This window comes from Leopardus geoffroyi, chromosome B1, assembly GCF_018350155.1.
Source record: "Leopardus geoffroyi isolate Oge1 chromosome B1, O.geoffroyi_Oge1_pat1.0, whole genome shotgun sequence".
Lineage (NCBI taxonomy): Eukaryota > Metazoa > Chordata > Mammalia > Carnivora > Felidae > Leopardus > Leopardus geoffroyi.
The window spans coordinates 95,633,889-95,660,523 of NC_059327.1; the positions used below are offsets into that span (position 1 = coordinate 95,633,889).

Consider the following 26,635-nt stretch of genomic DNA (forward strand, 5'->3'; position numbering starts at 1 on the left):
CTGGGTAGTGCATAGACAGTGTGGATACATTGCATAAAGGGATGATTCTCATCCTAGACAGGACAGTGTGAGATTTCATCAGGATACTCAAAATTTCATGCAATTTAAAACTTATGAATTGTTTCTTTCTGGAACTTTCCATTTAATATATTTGGACAACAGTTGACTGCATATAACTGAAACCACTGAAATCAAAACTGCAGATAGGGGGTGGAGGGACTACTGTATTTCCCCCCGGACTGTGACTTACACTTTACTGGAGCTGTGAAAAAGCATGAGAAAACACCTGAACAAATGCATGCACTGTGTAATCTATTTAGGTGGTGAGAAGAGAAAATCTGATACCATAGTAAACAATTCAGAACATAGCAAGGACATGGACTTATACATATATTAAATAAAAGAATGATTATTCTGTTATGGTCCTGAAGTTGAAAAGCAAATTTCAAACGGTGATTACAAACACCATTCTCAAATGCTAAGTTTCTATAGGGTGCATTGTTTGTATCTTACTAATGGACAAAGTTTTCCAAAATTCTGTAGTTGAACTATATGTTCCTTTCAAAAGAAAATGTTTATATAAGTGCTCTTGCTTGCTTAGTATTGGAAGAAGGAAAATATTTCTTATCTGGACAAAAGAAAGCTAGGAGATATTTTAAAGACACCTAAACGGAAAAGAAGAGGATACATGGCAGCTTTCAGAAAGTTCACAAACCACAATATTCAAATTCAATATTTTACATGGCTATGATTATATCTAAAATATCTGTACTTTACTTTCCCCCCATATTATAAACAGTTATACTTTATATCTGAACCTGTGATTCAGAATGACAGATTCACTTCTCAAATCAGGACACACTAAATGTATCTTTTTTGCGGGGGGCAGGGTATAGTTTTATGTGTGTTTATAAAACTGCTTCAGGTAATTTATAGGTAAGGCACTGCAGACTATTTAAAAAATTTTTTAAACGTTTATTTATTTTTTTAGAGAGAGAGAGAGGGAGAGAGCAAGCAAGTGCTTGAGCAGGGGAGGGGCAGAGAAATGGAGACACAGAATCTGAAGCAGGCTCCACACTCCAAGCTGTCAGCACAGAGCCCGACGCAGGGGGGCTCAAACTCACAAACTGTGAGATCACGACCTGGCCAACGTTGGACGCTTAACTGACTGAGCCACCCAGGCACCCCACAAATATGCCTTTTGAATATAAAACTGGCATATTGTTGTCATATCAAATTAGTTGCTGTTGATTTTAAAAATATTTTCTGAATTTATCTAGGATGCCTAACACTGACACCAGCATATGTAGTTACGAAGACACTTACAGCCTTTTGTAAAAGTCAGCATTCATCTTACACCAGCTCTTTTCAGATAGAAAACATACTTAATGAAAAAAAAATTAGTTAATAAGCCACATTTAACTAGCACTAGTGACTGTTCAATGAAACAATACACAGTAGAAGTTACTCCATTTAATTTACAGCTTATTTTATAACTGTATTTTATTAAGGTATAATGCACAACAGTAAAATCACGTATCTTAAATATACAGCTTGGGGAATGTTGACAAATATATGCAGCTATATAACTGTCAGCCAGATCAATATACAAATCATTTCAACTGCCCCCCTCTCAAATTTCCTCATGTTCCTTTTACAGCCAGTTTGAATCCCCTGACCTCACCCAGAGAAAACAGTCGTTCTGAGATCCATCACTACAGCTTAGTTTTTGCCTATAATTGGCCATCATATAATTAGTTATACAGAATGTTCTGTCTGGTTTATTTTGCTCAATGTAATGCTTTAGAGATTCAGGTACGGTTATTACATTTATCAGTAGTCCATTCTTTTTTATAAGTAGTACTCCATTGTCTGACTAGATCACAGTTTGTATATCCATTCTCCTATAGATACAAACTTGATTGTTTATGTTTTGTGCCATGAATAAAACTGCCATAAACATTCATTTCTCTTCAGTATGTACCTAAGCATGAAACTACTGAAAAACAGAGTGTGTATTTAACTTTCGAAATTTCCAGTTTTCCAAAGTGATTGTACCATATATTACATTCCTATCCATAGTGTATGAAAGTTCCAGGCACTCTACATTCTCATTATTGCTCAGTCTTTTTTAGTGTTAGCCATTTAACCAGTGTGTATATTTTGTAATTTTAGTCATTTAGTGGTATCTTGTGGTTTTAATTTGCATTGCCTTGATGATAAGTGATGTTGAGAGCGTTTCTATATATACTTATTGGCCTTTTGTATATTTTTTCTGTGAAGTGTCTGTGAAGGCTCCTTAACTGGCTTCTCCTTTTATTACAGGTTTGTAGGAGTTCTTTATATATTCTGGGTAAGAGTCTTTTGTCAGATATGGGTATTTCGAATATTTTATTCCAATCTGTGGCTTGCTTCTTTACTTTCTTAATGGAAGCTTTTGAGGAACAGAAAGTTTTGGTTTTGATGAAGTCCAATTTCTCTTTAAGTTAGTGCTCTGTGTGCCCTATTTGAAAACAAATGTTTCCCTACTCCAGATTATGAAGATTTTCTCCTAGAACCTTTTTCATTTCACCAGTCACATATAAGTTAATTTTTATGTTGATTAAGTAGAGGGTCAAGGTTTTGTTTTCATGCTTTTTTTCAGTTATCCCAATACCATTTGTTAAAAAGATATCCTTTCCCTTTTTAAATACATTGGCACCTTTGTTAAAAAATCAACTGACTGTATATTGTTTCCTTTCTGGTTTCTGTTACTTTGATATATTTGTCTAAATCTATGCCAATGTCACACTGTCTTCATTATTGAAGTTTAATAGTAAGTCTTGAAGTCAAGTCATGTAAGTCCTCAAACTCTGTTCTTTTTCAATATTGTTTGGCTATTTGAGGTCCTTCACATTTCCACATAAAATTTTAATGTTTGTCAATTTAGACCCCAAAAAAGCCTTCTGGGATTTTTAACTGGGATTGTATTAAATCTATGGATCAACTTGGGGAAACAAATTAGGCAGCTTCTTTTCTCCTGTATAAAGAAGTCAATAGGTAGGCAGTCCAGATATGGTATGTTACTCTACTGCATTGTTTATAATCCAGGCTCCTCTGTCCTGCTGCTCAGCTCTCCCTGGATTGTCTCCTCATTGATACAATACAGCTAGTGTGTTACCTCAGGTTCCAATTATGCAATTCAGGAAAAAGGAAAGGGGGAGGGCAAAGGACAAAAAGTGTATGACAGCTGAATCTTTCATCTTCAAGTCATCTTTCCTTAAATCCCCACCTAATACTGTGTACTTATATCACATTAACCTGAGCTGCTTTATCATGCCACCTCTGTCTTCAAAGGAATCTGGAAAAATGTTTTTGAGCAATGACCCTAAAAATTCAAGTTCTGTTAGTAAAAAAGAAGAGAATAAAGTATATTGTTGTGTATTCTGTACAATAAAAATTCTTCTGCAACGCTACTAACCTCTGAGTTGAGAATGCTAGTGGAGAAACAGGTTTAGTGGAGAAGTTCACAGATGATCTGCTAGATGGCTTCAAACTCTGAGCTATATTATAGCACAAAATTTGAAAATTCTAGACCAGGAATGTTTAATGCTCACAAAATAAAGCAAAAACATTTTCACATCTGGTTTAACAGCATACATAAGTAAGTGTCATCTGTTTGTAAACAAAAGTAGAATCAGTTGCCCAAATTCAAGGCTACTTCATTCCATTTCCTTCTACAGACTAAAAATAGCCTCCAAGACAGGAAAAACAGCTGGTTAAATACATATGTATCTTAATGATGCCTTAACAAATGTGGATCTCCTTCTCAACTGAAATAGGTCATTGTTTTCAACCCACTTGAAGAATGCAGAAGATTCTGAGTAAAGAATTATTGTACATTACATGGAACTAAAACATGTGCAAATAAGATGTTCCAGTCTCAGGCTGACTGAGGTTTAGGGAAGTGGGAAGAGAAATAATGATTTTGGCTGACAGAGTTGGAGATATTTGGGTTGAGGGTGGTAAGGCAGACAGTAGAACTCATTGACATGGTCGCTTCTGGACTTAATGACTCTGAGGAACATTTTAACTTACTAGATAAACTCATCTACAAACCTTCAATTTTCTTGTTAACTCATATACAACTTGCCACAGAGACACTGTATTTTCACTGACTTCTATGAAAATATTTGCTGTTGAAATGTGCTGGTGGTACCATGATTAAAAGAGATTATACTTATTATTGGTTTACCTTAAAAGATACAGAGAAGAAATGATTGATATGATCATCTACTATACTCCTATACATCAGATTTCTCCATAAGCCACAGCTCTGATTCTGGTTGTTTCCATTCTTCTCCAAGCAGTGTGTTAAAATTGAAAGGCTTAAAGTATTCCAGACAATGGCTAAACAGAAAGAAAAAGAAGGTGGGAACTGAAATGAATTATGCATTTGTGAAACAGCTGTCCTCAAGGGCTATTTGTCACATTTGTGACAGAACAACATTCTATTTTAAAAAATACCAAAGGTAAGATGTTTTCTATGTGTACAACTTTCTCATTCTTTCTATGAAACATTCAGCTCTGAAATTCACCACATCTCAAAGCACTCTCAATTCTGCAAAAGCTCCCTCATGGCTGAGGGGAGAGATAAAAATCAACCCTCAAAACCTGACTCATTCCATCTAACCTTAACAAATATTATACTCTTACAGATATTTTTACATTCAAAGTGTTATATACTTTATATGCCATATAGATAATTGTTTTTAAAGCTTCAGCTCAATAGATTATAGAGAATAGACTATTTTGTGAAAGCAAGGGCAGTTAATGTAAAAGAGATTTAATCCTAGTTCTCTCCTTTCTGGGAAAACCATTTAAACTATTGTGGCTTAATGAGGAGAGAAAGGCTTCACTAACAAGTTACAGTGGATCTCAGCTGTGTAGGAAATCACTCTGCCCTGGCTCCACCTTGGCCAATAGTATAATCATACTTTAATCTAGGGTAAAACTCCAATAACTTGTAAACGAGGAGCCTGAATACAGGAAGGCATTAGCTAGCTGGTGAAGAACCAGAGAAACAAGCCATCTTGATATGAGGGCCCTGAGTGAGTTGCATCTGGATTCCTGTCCCATTCTGCCCCCCTGGCCAGGCTGAACCTGGTTTAGAGTCACATGGTCAATGTAGGAAACTTCCAGTTACAAAATGAATAAATCACGGGGATAAAAAGTGCAGCCTTGGGAATCTAGCCAATATAGCCTAGTGAATATATTGTAATAGTATTTGTTGTATGGAGACTGATGGCAGCTACACTTATGAGCGTAGCATAATGTACAGACTTATCGAATCACTATGTTGTACACCTGAAACTAATGTAACAGTGTGTCTCAACTATACTTCAATTTTTTAAATTTGAAAAATTAAAAAAAAAAAGAGGTTAGGGAAACAGTGAAGGATAAGATAAAGGGTCAGGACTGGGACAAATGCAAAGAGAAAAGGGAAAAGTGTGTCAGGCAGAATAAAGGCAATTGGCTAGAAAAGATAAAGGTGAAGTGAGTAAAGAGCGTGACAGGAAGGTGAAAGCTAAAGGGAGAGGAATGGCAGTATAGCACTTTCTAAAGGTAAAAAGGCAGGAAAGTCAGTCTACCATGGTACAAAGCCCACCAGGATATCTGTTAGGCTATTCTAAACATGCAATCACACCAGACTATCTTGGCCACACTAGGTACGCCCAGAGAGATACAGAGTAGGAATCTCAGTTTGCCCCAGGACAGTATGTGCCTTTCCTTCCTAAGGGAGCAGTGTTTACAGCAGTCCATGAAGCATTTATGAGGCTGGGCAGGAATCATTTACTCCTTATGTGACAGGTTCAGGTGCAAAGAGGTAAGACTCAAAATGAGAAAATGTAGGCAATACCTTAGCTTACATGCCTGCTGCCCCACAGGAGCCAAAATCTCTTGTAATAATAACTTCATAGGCATAGTTTCTTACATTCCCACAGGGAACGAGACTGTTTAGGGGAAATCCCAAAGTCATGCTGCCCCTATCAGGTATTCATAGTTTATTCGTAATTCCTCTCAGATAAGAATCAATTTACCAATTAAGGGTCATTACTATGACAAGCAATGTTGCCTAAAAATATATCTGACATTTTTATCATCATGAGGTTACCAGGGGAAGAGAGCTAGAGAGTTGACTGAAGATCACATTCTTAAACAGCAAGGGAAAAGATTTATTAACCCCTCACTCACATCAGGAAACATAGATGCCTCTGGCCATTTAGCTCTGAAAGGGATCATAAATGAATTTGCAACCATATTTTTATACTAGCCATTGCAATACTCACTAAGCAACACTTTTCTCATGCCGCTAAGGAAATGTAAGTGCTCTACTGACAGCAGTAAGAGAGACAATGTCTGCCCAAAGTCAGTCTGTCAAGTATTTACTGGGGACCGTCACTGGACATAAGACTCTACTAGGTATTTGTACACATGTCTTCTTGGAATGAAAAATGTTACTACTGTTCTACCACAAATTAGATTCCAAAAAACTCAAAATCGGAACGTATCTTCATTTATTTTCTACTTACAAATCAGGTTTTTGTCCTTGTTGCAGTTCATGCTGAGGTACAGGGTAAAGAGCTTCATAATTTCTTTTATCTTTTGACCCATGAATTGCAAATGAATTGAATTTTGTCACCTTTGGTGGAAAATAACTCCAAGGAAGATAAGCTTTGCCTTCCCATTTTGTCTCTTCTCTGGACACTCTGAATGATAGAGCAAGCTCCTGCTATAGAAACATGTGAAACACAAAAGGTAAATTTAGATGTTTTAAAAAAAAAAAATTTTAATGTTTATTCTTGAGACAGAGACAGAGCGTGAACAGGGGAGGAGCAGAGAGAGAGGGAGACACAGAATCCGAAACAGGCTCCAGGCTCTGTGCTGTCAGCACAGAGCCCGACACGGGGCTCAAACCCACGAACTGTGAGATCATGACCTGAGCCGAAGTCGGACACCCAACCGACTGAGCCAACCAGGCGCCCCAGTAAATTTAGATTTATACTTGAAACATTTTATATAAGACACACACACCTCTCTACATACCTTATGGATTAAAGGATTTTGTCTAATATTTTTATTTACTTACTTTCCATACATTTCTTCTTCCAGAGAGTAAAAGCACCAAATGTTGTCCGTGACTGTCAAAATTAAAATTCCTCATGAGTGTTTGAAAGAAACAAATGTTATTTTCTTTACTTTCCTTCATACCTGCAGTGTGTGTGCTTATATTAAATTTCCAAATAATTAAAAGGTGCAGTATGAATATTGGATAATTATAGGGAGAACTAGTGTGTTCAGTTACTTAGAAATGTGATTTTCAAGCTTACCATTTTTCAGACCATTGCAGTCAAATGCAGAAAGCTACATGTGTCAGATGAGGCAAAGTATGAAAAAGGGATTGGGGGGGGGTGGATACCACAGTATCTGATAGCATAATAAAACCCATCTTGAAAACTAAAACACCATAAAGGAAGTTTGCACAAATATCTACAACTGAATCCAACAACTTTACTAAAGGTTATTTCTGTTAAAAAAAAAAAAAAGAAAAGGAAAAAGACAAAGAAAAAAAAAGACTGACGCTCATCAGGAAGATAAATAAAAACATAGATTGTCTAACACAAGTCAACAGGCTGAAGATTTTAATTTGTATCTCTTCTTTCATACAACTCTCCACCATCCGTCTGCCTGTTCTGTTTTCCTGTTTTTTTAATTTGTACCATTAGCTCAGACACTGATGTTACATTTTCAAAGATAAACAAAATATATCCTCAGAAGGAATTCTATTAAGAGAGCAGAGGGGCGCCTGGGTGGCGCAGTCGGTTAAGCATCCGACTTCAGCCAGGTCACGATCTCGCGGTCCGTGAGTTCGAGCCCCGCGTCGGGCTCTGGGCTGATGGCTCAGAGCCTGGAGCCTGTTTCCGATTCTGTGTCTCCCTCTCTCTCTGCCCCTCCCGCGTTCATGCTCTGTCTCTCTCTGTCCCAAAAATAAATAAATGTTGAAAAAAAAAATTAAAAAAAAAAAAAGAGAGCAGAGAGCATAATTGGGATGAGCCAGGTCAGTAAGAATCAAAGGATTTCAAGTAGTTACATGAAACAAATTTACTGTCTCTGGAAAACACTAAACATTTCTCCTCAGATGGTCTGTTGTAAGCTTTGCAGGAAGGATTTCCTTCAATAAATAATTCTAACAGAAGTATTATTTTCACTTAAAAGTCCTCTGTTTATTTGTATTATTATACAACCTTAAGAATATCCTAAGAGGAATAAAAGTCCTTGCAAATTAAAACAACAATATTCTTCATGTTGCTTTCCTAGAGGCTAATTAACTGTCATAGGAGTTGATAGCCTGAAGCAAAATCATGATTCTTTTTTTTTTTTTTTTTTTTAATTTTTTTTCAACGTTTATTTATTTTTGGGACAGAGAGAGACAGAGCATGAACGGGGGAGGGGCAGAGAGAGAGGGAGACACAGAATTGGAAACAGGCTCCAGGCTCTGAGCCATCAGCCCAGAGCCCGACGCGGGGCTCGAACTCACGGACGGCGAGATCGTGACCTGGCTGAAGTCGGACGCTTAACCGACTGCGCCACCCAGGCGCCCCCAAAATCATGATTCTTGATTATTAACTGTCCTGGAATATATGAAACTAAACTACTCTAAGGATTTTTTTTAACTTTTAGAATTATTAATTATATACATAATAGTTACTATGTAATTTAAAAACAAAAGAGAATCTAATTATCCTATTCATATACTACTAAATCATTTTATGAAAAGACACTGATAGTATCATCTAATGAACTTAAAACTAAGGATAAAACTTTAGAATTCTAGCATACCCAAGTTCTTAACTGCTTTCTAAACAAGTTGCAAGCCTATTTGCCTTAGCTTTCTCTCCTGTATGATGAAAATAATCACACAACAGTTGAAGTTTTATTTCCTCATATGACAGTTTAATCGTATTTTCAACAAAAGATTCTGGCATGTTAGTTAAAAGGTACACACAAAAATATATGATTGTTCTCAAAAATATAATTGTGAACATCTATGTTTTCCACATCAGAATTAGCAAGATATCAAAATAAGGGAAAAGAAAAAAATATCTAAAATTTCATTTAAATCAACTGTTTGGGACTCTGCCCACTCTACAAAGGGACAGAGGCTGCTGGATTTAGATACTAAGAGGTATTTAAAAGGGGTGCCTAGGTGGGTCAGTCAGTTCCACATCTGACTTCGGCTCAGGTCATGATCACATAGCTCATGGATTTGAGCCCCACATTGGGCTCTGTGCTGATAGTTCAGAGCCTGGAGCCTGCTTCAGATTCTGTGTCTCCCTCTCTCTCTGCCCCTCTCTTGCTTGCCATCTATCTCTTGAAAATAAACATTAAAAAAAATTTTTTTTAAATTAAGGTCATTTAAAATGAATAATGGCAATATAAAGAAATATTTCTTTACTAAATATTTTACTAATTTAAATTCTGTCATAATTAAATGAAAGGTAGCCATAAATTTACTTTTTTGCATATATAGGAAAAACTGCCAACTAGGTAAAAAGGGTTCCCAAACGACTGGTTAAATTTAAACAACAGTCCAAGGTTAATTTTTTTAATAAGTCTTTAAAAAAGCTATGTGTGATTTAATTTTTATCCCTGGCATTGAACACAAAGTGACATAGTATACACTCAATAGCTGAATGATGAATAAAAGAAGGAATACATAATTATGTAATACATAAAATTCAAATTTAATCCAGTCATTTAAAAGATTCCCGAAAAGAAACTAGTTCAATTCATTATATCTATATCTCCTTTTATTTCTGAATAGCTAATATATAATAATGCAAATTTTAGAATAAATAATGAGAGGAAGTTTTGTTATTTATAATGATTTTTCATTTTATTTATTTTTTTTTTAAATTTTTTTTTTTTTCAACGTTTATTTATTTTTGGGACAGAGAGAGACAGAGCATGAACGGGGGAGGGGCAGAGAGAGAGGGAGACACAGAATCGGAAACAGGCTCCAGGCTCTGAGCCATCAGCCCAGAGCCTGACACGGGGCTCGAACTCACGGACCGCGAGATCGTGACCTGGCTGAAGTCGGACGCTTAACCGACTGCGCCACCCAGGCGCCCCGATTTTTCATTTTATAAAAAACCCAATTAGAAAACAAGCCACATTAGAGAATTGAGAATAATATCAACATAATATTTTCAAAGGTTTATAATATATGTTATACACTAACTTGAAAATAAAGAATTATACATAATTCAGATTAGTTCAGATTAGCACTCCTATTAGTTGAGCTTTTCCCTGACCATATAATTTATAATAAGGAAATAACTGCATTCAAATTACGTAGTAATGAGTTAGAAAAAAATGTTATACTTACGGACAAAGTTCAACTTCTAAATACTGTTCAGTTATGTCATTCAAGAAAAATGCTTCCACAACTTTTGAAAACAAAGATAAGACATACTGAGAAGGTTGATTTTGCTTCAGTAATAAATACTTCATTTTTTAGAATATAAAATGAATTAACTCAGTATTTTTAATTCTATCCCCAAAAGAAAACAAATACGCATTGCCTGGAAGAAGAAATACATAGGAAATAAATCATCATTTTTTTCCTACATCAGATCATCATAAATTAAAAATATTAATAAAGCCTCGTGTTGGGTGACGTTCTAAAACAATGAATATTATTACACAGACTTTGAGACAGTTATCTTCTTTTCTAGGAATTTATCTTAAGAAAATAATCAGACAGGGCGCCTGGGTGGCTCAATGGGTTAAGCGTCTGACTTCAGTTCAGGTCATGATCTCACAGTCCGTGAGTTTGAGCCCCGCGTTGGGTTCTGTGCTCACAGCTCAGAGCCTGGAGTCTGCTTCAGATTCTGTGTCCCTCTCTCTCTGCCCCTCCCCTGCTCATGCTCTGTCTCTCTCTGTCTCAAAAATAAATTAAAAACACATTAAAACAATTTTTTTAAAAAGAAAATAATCAGACAACTGGGAAAAGAAATAAATATCATGCCAGTCATCAAAGTATTGCTCAAAAATTTAGAATGATCTAAATGGTTATTTCCCAGGGGCGCCTGGGTGGTTCAGTCGGTTACACGTCCGACTTCGGCTCAGGTCACGATCTCACGGTTCGTGAGTTCGAGCCCCGCGTCGGGCTCTGGGCTGATGGCTCAGAGCCTGGAGCCTGCTTCTGATTCTGTGTCTCCCTCTCTCTCTGCCCCTCCCCCATTCATGCTCTGTCTCTCTCTGTCTCAAAAATAAATAAACGTTAAAAAAAATTTTTTTTAAATGGTTATTTCCCACTATATAAATAAAACTCCTGTTATATGGGAGAGCTGTTAAATAAACTATGGAATTTATATATTCCATGCAAAAATATATAATACAGTCATTACAATCAAATATACAGTTAATTATATTTTTTGATATGGGAAGATATCCATGATATGTGATAAGCAGGCTGCAGAACGATAACGAAATGTACATGAAATAAGAATGTGCATGCATGCCTGTGTCTAGATGTCTGTAAAGGGGAAAGCCTGGGTGGCTCAGTCTGTTGAGCATTTGACTTCAGCTCAGGTCATGATCTCACAGTCTGTGAGTGTGAGTCCCGCATCAGGCTCTGGGCTGACAGCTCGGAGCCTGAAGCCTGCTTCGGATTCTGTGTCTCCCTCTCTCTCTGCCTCTCCGCTGCTTGCACTCTGTCTCTCTGTCAAAAATAAATAAACATTAAAAAAATAAAAAAATAAATGTATGCAAAGTATGAGTGCACGCGCGCACGCGCACACACACGTGCACACAAATGACTGGTTATCTCTGATAGAGGCAATACACGTAGGTGATTTTTCTTTTCTTTACAATTTCCTGGACTTTTTTGTGCATGTGATGTTTTTTAAATTGTTTAATTATGAAAGTAATACATACTTCTTATAAATGATTAAAACAATATAAACATATATAAAGTAAAAAGTCAAAGTCCTTTTCTTTCCACTTTGCTCTAAAATTTTTGTCAGATGTTTTCTGTCCTTCTACAATCTATTTTACCTGCATGGATTTTAAAAAATAAATATAGATCATAATTGCCTACAACTTGCTTTTTTCACAAAAAACTTTGCAGCATATAGATACCTAATGCTTTTAAACTATTGTATAGTATTCTTCTATAGAATGTTATAATTTATTCACACAGTCCTTTATTGAAGACATATATGTTGTTTCCAGTTTTCCATGTGTTATTTTTATAATAAAATAGCTAAGGGTCGCCTGGCTGGCTCAGTTGGTTGAGCATCCAACTGTTGATTTCAGCTCAGGTCATGAGCCCAGGGTCTTGGCATCAAGCCCCACTCGGGCTCCTCGCTGAGCATGGATACAGTTCCACCAATGATTCAGGCTTATTGCCCCTTTCTAAGTTTTTTACCTAAATGAATTAGAATGCTTCCATGATGGTTAATTTTTGTGTCAACTTAGCCATAGTACCCAGATATTTGGTCAAACATTATCCTAGATGTTTCTGTGAAGGTATTGTTTACATGAGATTTAACATTTAAATCGGTAAACTTTTAATTTTTTTTTTTTTTCAACGTTTATTTATTTTTGGGACAGAGAGAGACAGAGCATGAACGGGGGAGGGGCAGAGAGAGAGGGAGACACAGAATCAGAAACAGGCTCCAGGCTCTGAGCCATCAGCCCAGAGCCTGATGCGGGGCTCGAACTCACGGACCGCGAGATCGTGACCTGGCTGAAGTCGGACGCTTAACCGACTGCGCCACCCAGGCGCCCCTAAATCGGTAAACTTTTAGTAAAGCAGATTATTCTCTATAATGTGGCTGAGTCTCATCCAATCATTGAAGCCCTTAACAGAAAAAAGACAGACTTCCCCTGACCATGAAGGAATTCTGCCAGCAGACACCATCAGACTTAAACTGCAGTATATACTCTTCACATCTCCAGCCTGCTGCTCTACCGTGAAGATTTTGTACTTGCCAGACTCCAAAACTGCATAAGCCAATACCTTAAAATAAATCCCTCTCTTTCTTTACACATACACACACTCACACACAACTGTATCTCTTGGTCTTGTTTCTCTGGAAGACTCTAATACATCTTCTAATTACTATTTTCCATAATCATCTTAAAATCATTTTTGCATCTTCTCTGAATTAAACCCTGTATCAGATTCTGGGAATACTTTCATTAGCTTACAACCTAATCAGACATGAAAGTGGACACTTCTAATAAAAATATCAAAAGGGAAGGAGGTATGGGTTGCTACCACAAGAAAAAAGAAAACAGATACTTAGCTCCAAAATGTGGTTTAGGGAAGGATTCCTGGAGAAGGTGTTACCTAAGCTCCATCTTGAAAGATGAGTTGGAACTGGGTGAAGAGGAATGATGAAAAGGGCATGCCAGGATGAAAGAGAAGTATAATCAAATGTACATGATTAGGAAATATTTTCCCTTAAAGAACTACAAGCAGTTCAGTCTTTCTAGGCAAACATTGAAGTGCATGAAGAAGCAATGCTGCAAAGAGAATAAGGGGCTAGGTCATGGAAAATCTTATATAGAGATCATAAAAAGAAGGATGAAACTATCCCAAGAGGACAGGGAGCCTGAGAAGGTTTGTAAAGACCTGAATTATGAGTTTGAATTTTCATTTTATTTTTTTTATTTATTTATTTTAAATTATTTTTTTATTAACGTTTATTTGTTTTTGAGACAGAGAGAGACAGAGCATGAACAAGGGAGGGTCAGAGAGAGAGGGAGACACAGAATCTGAAACAGGCTCCAGGCTCTGAGCGGTCAGCACGGAGCCCGACGCAGGGCTCGAACTCACAGACCACGAGATCATGACCTGAGCCGAAGTCGGCCGCTTAACCGACTCAGCCTCCCAGGCGCCCCTTGAATTTTCATTTTAGATAGATCACTCTGGCTTCTAAGTGAAGAATGAAGCCAAGGGTAAAAGGACAAGTAAGGAGGCTTTGACTGGCCCAGGTGAAAGATCATAAAGGTCTAACCTATGGCAGGGATAGCGGGGATGAAGAAGAACTAGCTTAGAGAAACATTCAGGAGGTAAAGATGATAGGACTCAGTAAATAAATCCAAACATGGAGAGTGAGAGAGAAGGATATATTGGAAAGACCTCATATTTCTGTATTTGGTGAACTGATGTATTAAGTAATTGGGCAATTGGGGAAAGAAGCAGGTTTATGACAGAAGTAGATGAGTTGAGTTTAGGAGCTCTTGAGTTTGGTGTCTGTACTTCCAGTAGTTAAGTCACATTGGTGTCTACACCAGTAGGTAGCTGGTATATTTAAGTTCAGTATCAGTAAAAGATAATGTATGTTTTACATACGATAAGTTAACACTGACAAAATGCATGCTATACAGATGCTATACAGATTGTATGGATTACAAGAATCATCAAAGGTTTTTTTAAAGAAATGAAACCTATATTAGACCTTAGAACTAAGTGCATTACAGGTGGGGGGAATAGAATGAGAAAAGGTACATGGATGAGAACATGCATGGATAGTAAGACCATTAGCCTTTCATAAGTCAAGAGCCTTTGGTTGACATATGGTTTCACTTATATATGGAATCTAAAAAACAAAACAAATGAGTAAATAAAAAGTGGAAACAGACACATAAATACAGAGAACAAACTGACGGTTGCTGGAGGGAGGCAGGGAACATGGGTGAAAGGCAGTGGGAGATACAGGCTTCCAGTTTTGGAATAAATAAGTCACAGAGATAAAGGGAATATAATCAATGGTACTGTAATAGCATTGTATGGAGACTGATGGCAGCTACACTTGTGAGCATAGTATAATACACAGACTTGTCGGACCATTATGCTGTACACCTGAAACTAATGTAACATTGTGTATCAATGACACTTTAATTAAAAAAAAGAGCTTTTGGTTGAATATGATAGCCCAACCCATGAGTACTCTGAAATCTTACAGGAAGGGTTTGAACTTTCTCTCAGGGACAGTTATGGTTTGTGATCTGAGGAATGGAATCATAAAGAGTATTTCGAAATGTAAGTTTGGTTGCTTAATTAGAATACATTAGGAGGGGATCATATAGCAAACCTGGCAAAATGTAATTTCATGGTATGTCTTTTAGTCTTCATTTGACATGTGAGATTGTCGGTATAAAATAAAAACTACATTTCATATTAAAGTTGATAGTATTTCTATAAGTAAAACATCCCCAAACTTCCATAAAGAAGGTTTATAAGGTTAAAGTGGCAATTTGAAGATACTTAACGACAAAACAGAAATGCTGAACTCTTCTTAAAATAGGTATCAGAAGTAAAGGAAAGAAATACGGCAGCAATTTAAAAATCTGGATTTGTAATTGCCATTTTTCACTGTTCTAGTTATATAGCTGAAGTCACACAGGTGATGGTGAAAAAGTCAGAATAAGAGATTGGTAGGGAACGGAAGAAACTGCACACGTCAGCTGCTCAGAAGAGCACACACTTCCTTACAGCAAGATAAAATAATAGTTCTAGGAGAGGGTATTATAAAAAGATCTATGTTTGCAATAAAATACAGTACTTCCACTTACCTTCATAATCCCACAGTTCATTGAAAGGTTTTCCTGGTTCTCCAAGTGGGGCTGGAGGATCATTGAAAAATGGGGCACTAACTTCCATCACCACTCCTCCATCACCTGGATTCAGCCTGACAAACACTGGCTCATGCTTCACTGGGAAACCATCCCAAGTGTATTCTATTTTAAAATCCATCTGAAAAGGAAAAAAAAAAATAAGACAAACTCTTTAACCGTATACAATTGTTTCCTATAGTTAGAAATGAAATGGAAATGTCAATGTCAAATAGCAGGAAAGCAGCAGAGGGGCAGACACACAGTTCTGAGAGTCAAAAGGCCATTTGTGTTATGGCAAACTGTGGACCTGAGTTCTATTATAAGATAGGGAGTTGGATCCAAAAAGCTTTAAGACTAGGTCTAGATGCAGCTCATGTTACCTTGTAAAGAATATATCAAAATCATTTTTAAAAACGAATTAAGTCCACTGAAGAAACTATTCATGTACTTAATGGCTATAAACACTATGAGTTTCTACATTCTTTATCTTTTATTCTAAAATGTGCAGGTGTATTGGACCCCTTTGGGAATCAAGATCTATATAATAAAAAAAACGATTTGATAAAAAAAATAACTACAAATCAGCAGAAGCACTGCTGTTAACACTTGTTCTTTTGGCTGAAACCCTTTTCTCTTTGGGGTGGGAATTGCGGGAAGGGGGGTGCTCCAACTATTTGAAGGTTAGTAGAGTTTAATATTGTCTTCCTTGATCTCAGGGTACAGATTTTCTTAACCTTCTCAATTGTTGATATTTCAAGTGTTAAACACAACATGTTAATCCCTTCTCTGACTGAAAAATAGAATTTATCGTCTAAACTTTGAAATAGACTAAATACATTTGACACAAGCAGTATTTGCATTTTAAATTGTTTCTCTGAGGATTAAATGCAAAGAAAGCATCATATTAATAAAATTACATTTTTATTTAAACACTATGGATCAGGCATTTTATAAATGTTATCTCACTTAATTTCACAACAAACTTGCAGAGGATCTATTTTTATCCTCATTACAAATGAAGAAAACAGATTTGTCCAAGGTCACATGAAACTGAACTAATATAAGCCATGTTTTCCCAAATGAAGATACATCACTGGGGTGCCTGGGTGGCTCAGTCGGTTAAGTGGCCGACGCCGGCTCAGATGATGATCTCACGGTTCGTGAGTTCGAGCCCCGTGTTGGGCTCTGTGCTGACAGTTCAGAGCCTGGAGTTTTCTTCAGATTCTGTGCCTCCCTCTCTCTCTGCTCCTTCCCTGCTTGCACTCTATCTCTCTCTCTCCCTCTCTAAAAAATTAATAAACATTAAGAAAAATGAAGGTACATCAGAGATCTGTAAGGAGATGAAAACCTTATTTTAGGAGTGGTGGATTCCTCAACTTATATTAGGTCCTTATGTCTTGTTCAGAAGATAATCTTGATTAGCAATGGTGCTATTTCCAAACTTCAATTTCCCTTATCTGAAACCTTTGAATGCATTTCCTTGCTTCATAGGTTTTTACTGCAAATAATAAAGTTATTAAGTTTTGAATAAATTTATTTCAATGAATAGATACTGAGTACCTACTGTGTAACAATCATTGGGAGATCCAAATATATAAGCTCGGTGGCCCACAGGAATCCAAGATCTTTGAAAACCTTTTTCTAAAGTATGTAGTAGCTCTTCCTAATTTTCACTACATGCTAACAAATTTTAATTGATAATCTCTAAAATTAAAATAAAATAATTCTGGCATTACAATCCATATGCAACTTACAGTATTTGAGAAGAGGATATGTTCAGCAATTTATGTTCTTCATTATTAAAATAAGCTCAATGAGTGATAAGTCTGCATAAATTGACTGATTTTTGTAGAACTTAGTACTGATTTTATGTGAAATAAAATACCTCAATCATAAATTTACTATCCTTAGTTGAAATATCAAGGCACATTCTTCATGTATAAATGGATAAATCTGTATCCCAAATTTTGGTACTGGTTAAGTACCATCTTGAAGCATACAGGAAGAAATAAGAACAAATCAAGATGTTAGAAATGGTGATTAAATCTGATTCTGGTACCAATATGCCAGAGAATATGTTATTCTCATAACCTGGAGCTTTACAATCCTGGCAAAATATAACTTAGTGACTTGGAAGTTTTGGCGGATTCACTCATTCTCCACAGGACCATCATATCTACAAAAATATTGCACACATTAAAGGGATCTTTATACTAATCAGTGGGTTTCCACTACAGAATTCTCAACGCCCAGCTATTCTAGGCAATCATCTCTATGTCTAAATGGAATTAAACCACACGCAGTGATTTGCTCCTAAAAAGTGGCTTGTCACTTCCATCCACACATGGTGGGTCTTGTGGTAAGACTGACATGTACTTTAGAGTTTCAAATTACAAACTACTCTATAACTTCAAATTATAAAATGTAATCTTACTTAAAAGTTCAGAAGAAATTAAATATAAAAGCAGAGCTACTCTTGTTGAGAGTATAAAGTAGTGGAACTTCAAGACCTTCTACTAGCCTTTTTCCCTGATTTCTTTGAACAGTGTTTGAAAATTACTGCAAGAAATATTGACTAGACTTCTACCAGCAAGGAGGAGTGTCATGGATGACATGTCCAAGGGTAGCATGTAACTTTGGCTTTAATTGCATAAATGACTTTAGTTTCCTTATTAGAATGACAAATTTGTTAATTTGCTTAAAGAGTATTCCTGTTAATCTAAATGTACACAATGTTTATAACAAAATTAACCTAAAAATATGGTCAAACCCACTAGTTTACAATGTAATCTAAATATAACATGGACCCAGACAAAAACAACACATTCTCCTTTCAATTTCCCTGGGATACTTAGAACTGTCTCCTGAAGCTTAACTCTCACTACCTCTCAATTTTTTTGTTTGCACGTGTACTCATATGAAGTAAAGACAATTCGGGGCGCCTGGGTGGCGCAGTCGGTTAAGCGTCCGACTTCAGCCAGGTCACGATCTCGCGGTCCGTGAGTTCGAGCCCCGCGTCGGGCTCTGGGCTGATGGCTCAGAGCCTGGAGCCTGTTTCCGATTCTGTGTCTCCCTCTCTCTCTGCCCCTCCCCCGTTCATGCTCTGTCTCTCTCTGTCCCAAAAATAAATAAACGTTGAAGTAAAGACAATTCAACTGTCCATGTCCTTTGTGACCTGTGCTAGTGTGCATCCCTGCAGCACTCTACTTCCTGTCACTCTCTACTGTCTATATATGATTAACAGAATTACATGTTTACTGTCTCCCCATTCCCAACTAGAATGCCTGTAAGTAATAGGAATTTATTATTTATTTCTTAAGTAAATAATCATTCTAGTCTCTGGATCCAAAATTTCATGATTCTAAGGTTTTGTGCAATAGAAATCAACTGTGTTTGTGGTAGCATTTCTCTTTCAACCAAAACAGTGGTAAGTAACTAAGATAATATATCATACCTAGAAACGTCCTTTCAATTTAGTTTATCATAGGTGTATTGGGTGCCTGGGGGCTCAGTCAGTTAAGAGTCCAACTTCAGCTCAGGTCATGATCTCGCAGTCTGTGAATTCGAGCCCTACATCAGGCTCTGAGCTGACAGTTCAGAGCCTGGAACCTGCTTCAGATTCTGTGTCTCCCTCTTTTCTGCCTCTCCCTCACTCACACTCTGTCTCTCTGTGTCTCTCAAAAATGAATAAATATTTAAAAAAAATTTTTAAAAAGGTTTATTAACTACTCACTTTATTTCAGGTGACATACCAGGTGCTCAGGAAATAAAGTTTAAGTCTCCAGGGAGTTAGGGATGATTCTCATGTAGCTAACCAACCGGTCTGGTATAACTAAACCAAATAGATCTATTATCAATTAGTTCATTTTGCAGTCCAATTTAATAAGGTTGGATCCCTATACCAAACTATAAATAGTTTATATAGTATATTTAAATAGTATATGTTACATATAATATATATAATACATAGTATAAATAGTAGTATATTATACATACTATATATAATATATACTATATTTAAATAGTATATAAAAATAGTATATATATTTAAATATAGTTTGGTATATTATGTTCAAATTTAAATGAATCAAAAATTTAAACATAAAAACCGTATTAAAAAATGGAAAAAATGAATTTTTAAAAAACCTTATAGTAGAAAACAAAACCTTTTAAAATATAACCCCAGGGGCACCTGGGTGGCTCAGTCAGTTGAGTGTCAAACCCTGGCTCAGGTCATGATCTCACAGTTTGTGAGTTTGAGCCCTGCATCGGGCTCACTGCTGTCAGCACAGTGCCCACTTCAGATCTTCTTTCCCCCTCTCTCTGTGCCCTTCCCTCGCTTGCATGCTCTGTCTCAAAAATAAACTTAAAAAATAAATAAAATATAACCCCAAACCCAAAAGACATAAAAGAGTGATACATTTGGCTGTATAAAAATAACAAAACCAGAAGAAGTCTGCCTACATCCACAAAAAAACAAAACAAAACAAAAAAACAACTACCACCATTACAGGGGCGCTTGGGTGGCTCAGTTGTTTAAGCATCTGACTCCTGATTTTGGCTCATGTTATGATCATGACATCGAGCCCCATGTCGGGATCCACGTCAGGCTCCGTGCTGGGCATGGAGCCTGCTTGAGATTCATTCTCTCTCTCTCTCTCTCTCTCTCTCTCTCTCTCTGCCCTTCTCCCTGGCTCATGTATGCTCTCTAGAAAGAAAAGAAAAGAGAAAAGAAAAGAAAAGAAAAGAAAAGAAAAGAAAAGAAGCCCACCATTACAAAATCAAAAGACAGTTAGGGAACAAAAACATCTTCAACTCATATTTTAGACAAATAACTAACTTCTTTGATGTTTAAAGGGCTCCTAGAAATCAGTAAGGAAAAGATCAATATCCCAACAGCAAAATAAGAAAACACAGTTGACAGAAAGTAGATGCAAAATGTTCAACCTCACTTATGATAGAAATGCAAATTAAAACAATACATTACTATTTCCATGGATCAAAAAGTTTGATAACATGGTATAATAAAGAGGACACTGAGAAATAATCACATATTGTTGTGGGGGCATTACTGGCACAGCCTCTGTGAAGAGCAATCCCTCAATATCTATCAAAACAAAAAAAATGCAAATATCCTTTGACTCAATTCTAGTTCTAGGAGTTATTATACCTGCACATATTCAAAATGACATAAGTATATGGGGCGCCTGGGTGGCGCAGTCGGTTAAGCGTCCGACTTCAGCCAGGTCACGATCTCGCGGTCCGTGAGTTCGAGCCCCGCGTCAGGCTCTGGGCTGATGGCTCAGAGCCTGGAGCCTGTTTCCGATTCTGTGTCTCCCTCTCTCTCTGCCCCTCCCCCGTTCATGCCCTGTCTCTCTCTGTCCCAAAAATAAATAAACGTTGAAAAAAATTTAAAAAAAAAAAAAATGACATAAGTATAAAGACATTCACTGCAACATTATTTATAATAACAAAATATCAAGTTAATATCATAATTTAAATATCCATCAGTAGAGGACTGGTGAAGAAATTACACTATTATTAAGCAAGGAAATACAATTTAGCTATTAAAAATGAGGCGGCTCTATATATATCTAAATATATATTCAGTGAAAAAAGCAAGGTGCAAAAAGCATGAATTTATTTCATTAAAAAAAGGCACTTTGCATATATACTTGTGAATGCATATAGTATCTCAAAAAGCATATACAAGAAACCAGTGATGACAGTGGTTACCTCTTTTGAGGGAATTAACTGCCCAAGACAAGACAGAAAGGGAGGTTTACTTGCAACCATTATCACTTTCTTTTAAAAAACTACCTGAATTTTATATTATGATAGGCACACATCACTATCAAAAAAAATAAATGAATCATTTGAAACTATTTTTAAAGTCCATTTTATGGCTGGATCTCTCAAAGACTATAGTGACCACCTCTTCTCTATAGACGCTTCTCTGACTCTACATATGCTGAACATTTCTAAAAAGTCAGATGAACACTGGGAATATTATTGAAGGAATATATTCATTCAAGGTGATCACCAGTCTATTATGCAATTTCAGTGTTGGCTATTTAAACTTTTTTTCATTATTTTTTAATGTTTTATTTTATTTTTGAAAGAGCCACAACATGAGAGGAGGAGGAACAGAGAGAGGGGGACAGAATCTGAAGCGGGCTCCAGGCTCTGAGCCCTCAGCACACAGCCCGACTTGAGGCTGGAACTCACCAACCATGAGATCATGACCTGAGCCAAAGTCAGATGCTAACCCACTGAGCCACCCAGGTACCCCTATTTAAACTTTCTTAAAAGAATGTTTGTTAATCTGTGTTTTTCCACATTTTTTAACCTCTATTCTTCAAACTACTCTTTCATCAAAAAAAGTCACAGTTTTTAAATTATTTTCATGCTTTATTTGTACTAGAGAAAAGGCCTTTAAAAGGAAATGAAGGGAGATAAAGAAGACAGAACCCCAGAACACTGAGCACCTGGAAGACGGAAAACATTCTGCAAAGGTTAAGTTACGGAAAAAGGTGTTTTCTCTAAAGAAACGTTTCTCGTAAAGAACGTTTTACAAGGAAAATTTCCAAATTCCTTTTCTCACGAAATTTTCTATAGTTTCTCACGATAATTATTTTCAGTTTGCATTCTGCTTCCACTTGCACCCCTGTCCATTTACTCCGTCCATTTACGGAGAAAGAAGAAAGTCCGAAAGTGCGAGTGAACTATGCCAGCAAAAGCAGCGGAAAAATTAATTACCAGAGAAAAAGCCAACAAGACTGGTCGAAGGTGCCAGTAATGACAGAGGGAACAGCGCATAACAAGGAGAGAACACAGACCCGGAAGCTCTTTTCTGCACCACACTCAGCTCACTAGCTTCTGTGGGGGTCACCTGAGAGGGCTCAACCTTAGGCTCCGCCCAGCTGCCTACACATTCTGGGGGTGGGGCTCGGAGGACTGAGACCGAGATGCCTGGTTTTTGCAGGAAAGAAAACTGCTGAAAGACTACCAATGAATATCTGAACTTTTAATCTTTCCACTTAAGTTTGAGCAGTCTAGAAGGGGAAGGATGGGTAATTCAGCAATATAAATACTGTGCAACAATCTGAAAATGGATTATAAATCATTAAAATTACAATAGAACGAGGGCTCCTAGGTGGCTCAGTCAGTTAAACACCAATTTTGGCTCATGTCATGATCTCATGGTTCACATATCCGAGCTCCACATCCAGCACAGAGCCTGCTTTGGATCCTCTTGCCCCTCCCTCTCTCTCTCTGCCCCTCCCTCCATCTCTCTCCCTTTCAAAAATAAACATTAAAAAAAAATTACAATAGAACACATACAGCAATAATTCACTTAATGTAACTAAAGGCTAACTGGCCCTATAAGCAAAAATTGTAAATTAATTTTATATTACACTCATTATAAATAATATTACCCTAAATGTAAATTATATTGCACTACTGGGAGGCATATACATAGTGGTCAAAGATTGTGACATTGGAACCAGACTGCCTAGGGTCAAATTCCAATTCAAGCACTTTCCAACTGTGATCATCAGCAAGTTACTACTGTAAAAAGGATTTTAAAATAGGACCTAGCTTCAAAGGTTTTTGTGAGCGGATATATACACATATATATATACACACACACATATATACACACACACACACATATATATATATTTAGTACAGTGCCTAGCATGTATGTAATAAATATAAGAGATTAGCTGTTATTATTAAAGTATATAGGTTTGCTTAAAAAATATTTTTCTGTTGAAATCATTAAAATTACATCTTTCTTAAGTGGTTTTCCTTTAAAAAAACTAGACTATGAGGTAGGAGAATCTAACTGACCCTTGAGATCATAAAACATGGTTAAGTGTTCTAGAGATACACATCATGGCTCTGGTTGGTTCAGTCTTAACTATCCGAGCATTTATCAATCTATTTTCCTTCATTTAGTGTCTCTTTCATGCCAGTGTAAACTTATTGTTTCTAAAGAGGATTAGACACAAACTCATAACACAATTTTGTGTAAAATTTTAAACTTCTCAAGAAAAGGTAATAATTTACAGAACTACAATATTTCCAAATAATAGAATCACTCTGTATTTTGGTTGCTGAGAGTTACCAAAATGTCTATAGGATCTATGGGTTTAATTCAGGAGGAGTCACTGCACTTGAACTTCATAGCTACTCTGAGAATACTGTGCATATGCTACATATTTAAGTCAAGTCACCACCATTTTCTCCTGCTCTGCAAGAGCAGACATCAGTGTGTAGCCATTACTCAAAAATCGTAAAAATTGCAATTTCACATGGCTCAGCCTAAACTTATTTTGCTTATAGCATACTTTTAAAAACCTCTTTGGGGGGGAAACAGCTTTTGTATTTGTTTTACCACAACTATTATTTTTGTTTTATAAAAATCACTTTGGGTGGGAGAGGGAAATGAGGAGTTATTGTTCAATAGGTATACAGTTTGAGTTAGGTAAGATGAAAGAATTCTAGAGATCTGCTGTACAACAATGTGCACATAGTTAACACTACTATACTGTACACTTAAAAATTTGAGAGATTTCATATCATTTTATATTACAGAAATTATAATAATAAAAAAAGACAAGCTTAAAAAGAGAGCTCCCAATTTCCAGGCCATGCTTCTCTTGGCTGGTGAAAATAATTATGAAGAGCTTCTTAAAAATCAGTTTTTTATGGCATTTAATTATACCAGAGAATGTTTCATGCAGTTTTCACCCTAGCTTAAAGTTCCAACTTTGTATTCTTTATGATGTTTTCCATATAGTACTGGGTGCTCAATGTCAATTTATTAAATAAGTTAATATTAGTAAAAGCTATCAATTTTCAAGGGTTTTCTTTATTGAGGAAATAGATCTAGGGCTAGAGAATGGTTAAACACATACTAAGTACTTTTTTTCTCTCACTTCTCATTCCTTGTACTCAATTACATTAATACTTTCGAAGCACATCTACTGAATTCTTTAATTCCTTCTTCACATATTTGTTGAGCCCTTACTGTGTTCCAGGCAGGAGCCTGGAGACAAACTACAAAACAATGCACGAAGCATTAAGGAAGCGCCTTCCTTGGATAGAGAACACAAGGGAACCTTTAAAATCAAGCAATACTAGAGGCAATACTTTAAGGATAAGTGGAATCATCACAATTTTGTTTCATAAGGATGAAAAATTTTTTGAAAAAACTCCACTGAAATTCAGAAATTCAACTAGCTGAGTTGTGTAAACTAGCCCCCCCAGACAAACACCAAATCCCAAAACTACAGTTTGTATTGAACTTGACTGTATAAACCAGATAGTTCAAGTACAGAGATAAAAATTCCAACTTCAGATATTTAATTTATGCAATGCAAAGACAATTCATCATTTATATCCAGAAGGTACTCTTTGCCAGCACTAATATATATTAACATCTATAACTTCTACAAATGTAGAATTAAGTTTATTACTATTTGATGGCAAATTAAACTACAATATGACAAAATACAGGTTCAAATGTAGGAGAACTTAAAAACAAGTCCTTGGGGAGTCAGTGACGAGTTCATGAAGAAAAGTCATACACCGACCTTCAAAAAAGAGTTGAAACTTGCCCACTCAATCTCTCCTTCCAATAAGTTTTTGGGTTAACTTCAAGGCTACCAAAACCAGATCAAGTTCAATCTTCACTGACACAAAGCTAAACTAAACTTTTTTATGGTTATTAGATATACCTCCATATTTACCAGCCAGCCTTTAGAGGAAGGGACCACCTCATCTCTTAATAGGGAGTATGGAGAAAGCTTCAGGATTTCAAATACCTAAATGGACATAGTGGGACAAATTTTTTAAACTTCTTAATATATTCTGCTAACATTATATCATTTATATAGCATTATGAGTACAGAACAACAAAACTTAAACTGTTAAAGAGAAAGCCAAATGGAGCTACATCTTGACATATCTAGTGAAACCATTTCAATAAAACATATTTGGCAGAACTATAATCTATTAAAGCTAGCTTCAAGTTAATATTTTTATTGCTAGTGTTGAAATTTCCTCCAATAGTAAGATAAGGCTTATATCCAGACAAAATCAATTTTTAATTCTGATAATTGTAATTTACCCCAAAATTTAAAGTTTTGTCTAATTTTTTCTTGCAATACAATGTAACTTTTTTCTTCTTTTTTAAGGAAGCAAAGTATCTCTAAAGAAATAACTGCTGGGGCGCCTGGGTGGCTCAGTCGGTTAAGCCGCAGACTTCGCTCAGGTCATGATCTCACAGTCCGTGAGTTTGAGCCCCGCGTTGGGCTCTGTGCTGACAGCTCAGAGCCTGGAGCCTGCTTCGGATTCTGTGTCTCCCTCTCTCTCTCTGACCCTCCCTCCTTCATGCTCTGTCTCTCTCTGTCTCAAAAATAAACAAACATTAAAAAAAAAAACTAAAAAAAAAAAGAAAAAGAAATAACTGCTGAATTTGCAGGACCTTTGGAGTACTTGTAACTACATGCCTTACTGACACACAGTTAAATATTTAAAGAGGTGTTTCCTTTCTCTAAAGACCCAGAGGGGCAGTATCGTACTCAGCTTCTGGAAATCAAGTCCATACTCAAAAATCCTCCAGAAGGTCAGCCTTGGTGGTGGACTCTGAAGCCGCCAGCATGGGTTCTCCCTCCAGCTCCAGAAATTTACTTACTTTCCACTCACTCCTTTTGGCCAGCACGTTCTCCCAGTCCAGAAGTACTAGGTATCAAAGATCCCGAGAACATTTAAAACATGTATTTTATGCCCTACCTACGTTTACATCTTGGGATGTAAACACACATAAACACACACACTGAAACACTGTAGTCCACCACAGGAAGACCGAAAGGAGCCAGCTCGCCCCTGCCACGCTAGGGGCTCAATTCCCAGTTATCCAGGTTATCGCAGCTCCGCCTATAGCTTG

General features: G+C 36.6%; 1 protein-coding gene across 2 annotated transcripts; it reads right to left on the minus strand.

Moving 5' to 3' along the window:
* Positions 1 to 1,458: 1,458 nt before the first annotated feature.
* On the minus strand, positions 1,459 to 26,620 carry CB1H4orf33 (chromosome B1 C4orf33 homolog). Of its 2 annotated transcripts, none has more exons than XM_045467768.1 (7): positions 26,384 to 26,620; positions 26,331 to 26,334; positions 15,634 to 15,819; positions 10,430 to 10,490; positions 7,130 to 7,181; positions 6,573 to 6,769; positions 1,459 to 4,389 (listed from the first exon to the last, which is right to left on the minus strand). In XM_045467768.1, exons 3-7 carry the CDS (start codon positions 15,812 to 15,814, stop codon positions 4,284 to 4,286), a joined length of 597 nt encoding a protein of 198 aa, XP_045323724.1. In that variant the 5' UTR covers positions 15,815 to 15,819; positions 26,331 to 26,334; positions 26,384 to 26,620; the 3' UTR covers positions 1,459 to 4,283. The 2 variants fall into 2 exon arrangements, with proteins under 2 accessions (XP_045323724.1, XP_045323715.1); XM_045467759.1 differs by having other exon boundaries at positions 6,573 to 6,772.
* Between the last annotated feature and the right edge of the window lie 15 nt (positions 26,621 to 26,635).

Coding starts and splice junctions, on each gene's coding strand:
- CB1H4orf33 (XM_045467759.1), bottom strand. CDS start 15,814: ATGGATTTTAAAATAGAATACACTTGGGATGGTTTCCCAGTGAAGCAT. Junction 10,491..15,633: donor TGAACTGTGGGATTATGAAG/GTAAGTGGAAGT, acceptor TGTTTTCAAAAG/TTGTGGAAGCATTTTTCTTG. Junction 6,773..7,129: donor GAAGAAGAAATGTATGGAAA/GTAAGTAAATAA, acceptor ATGTTTCTATAG/CAGGAGCTTGCTCTATCATT.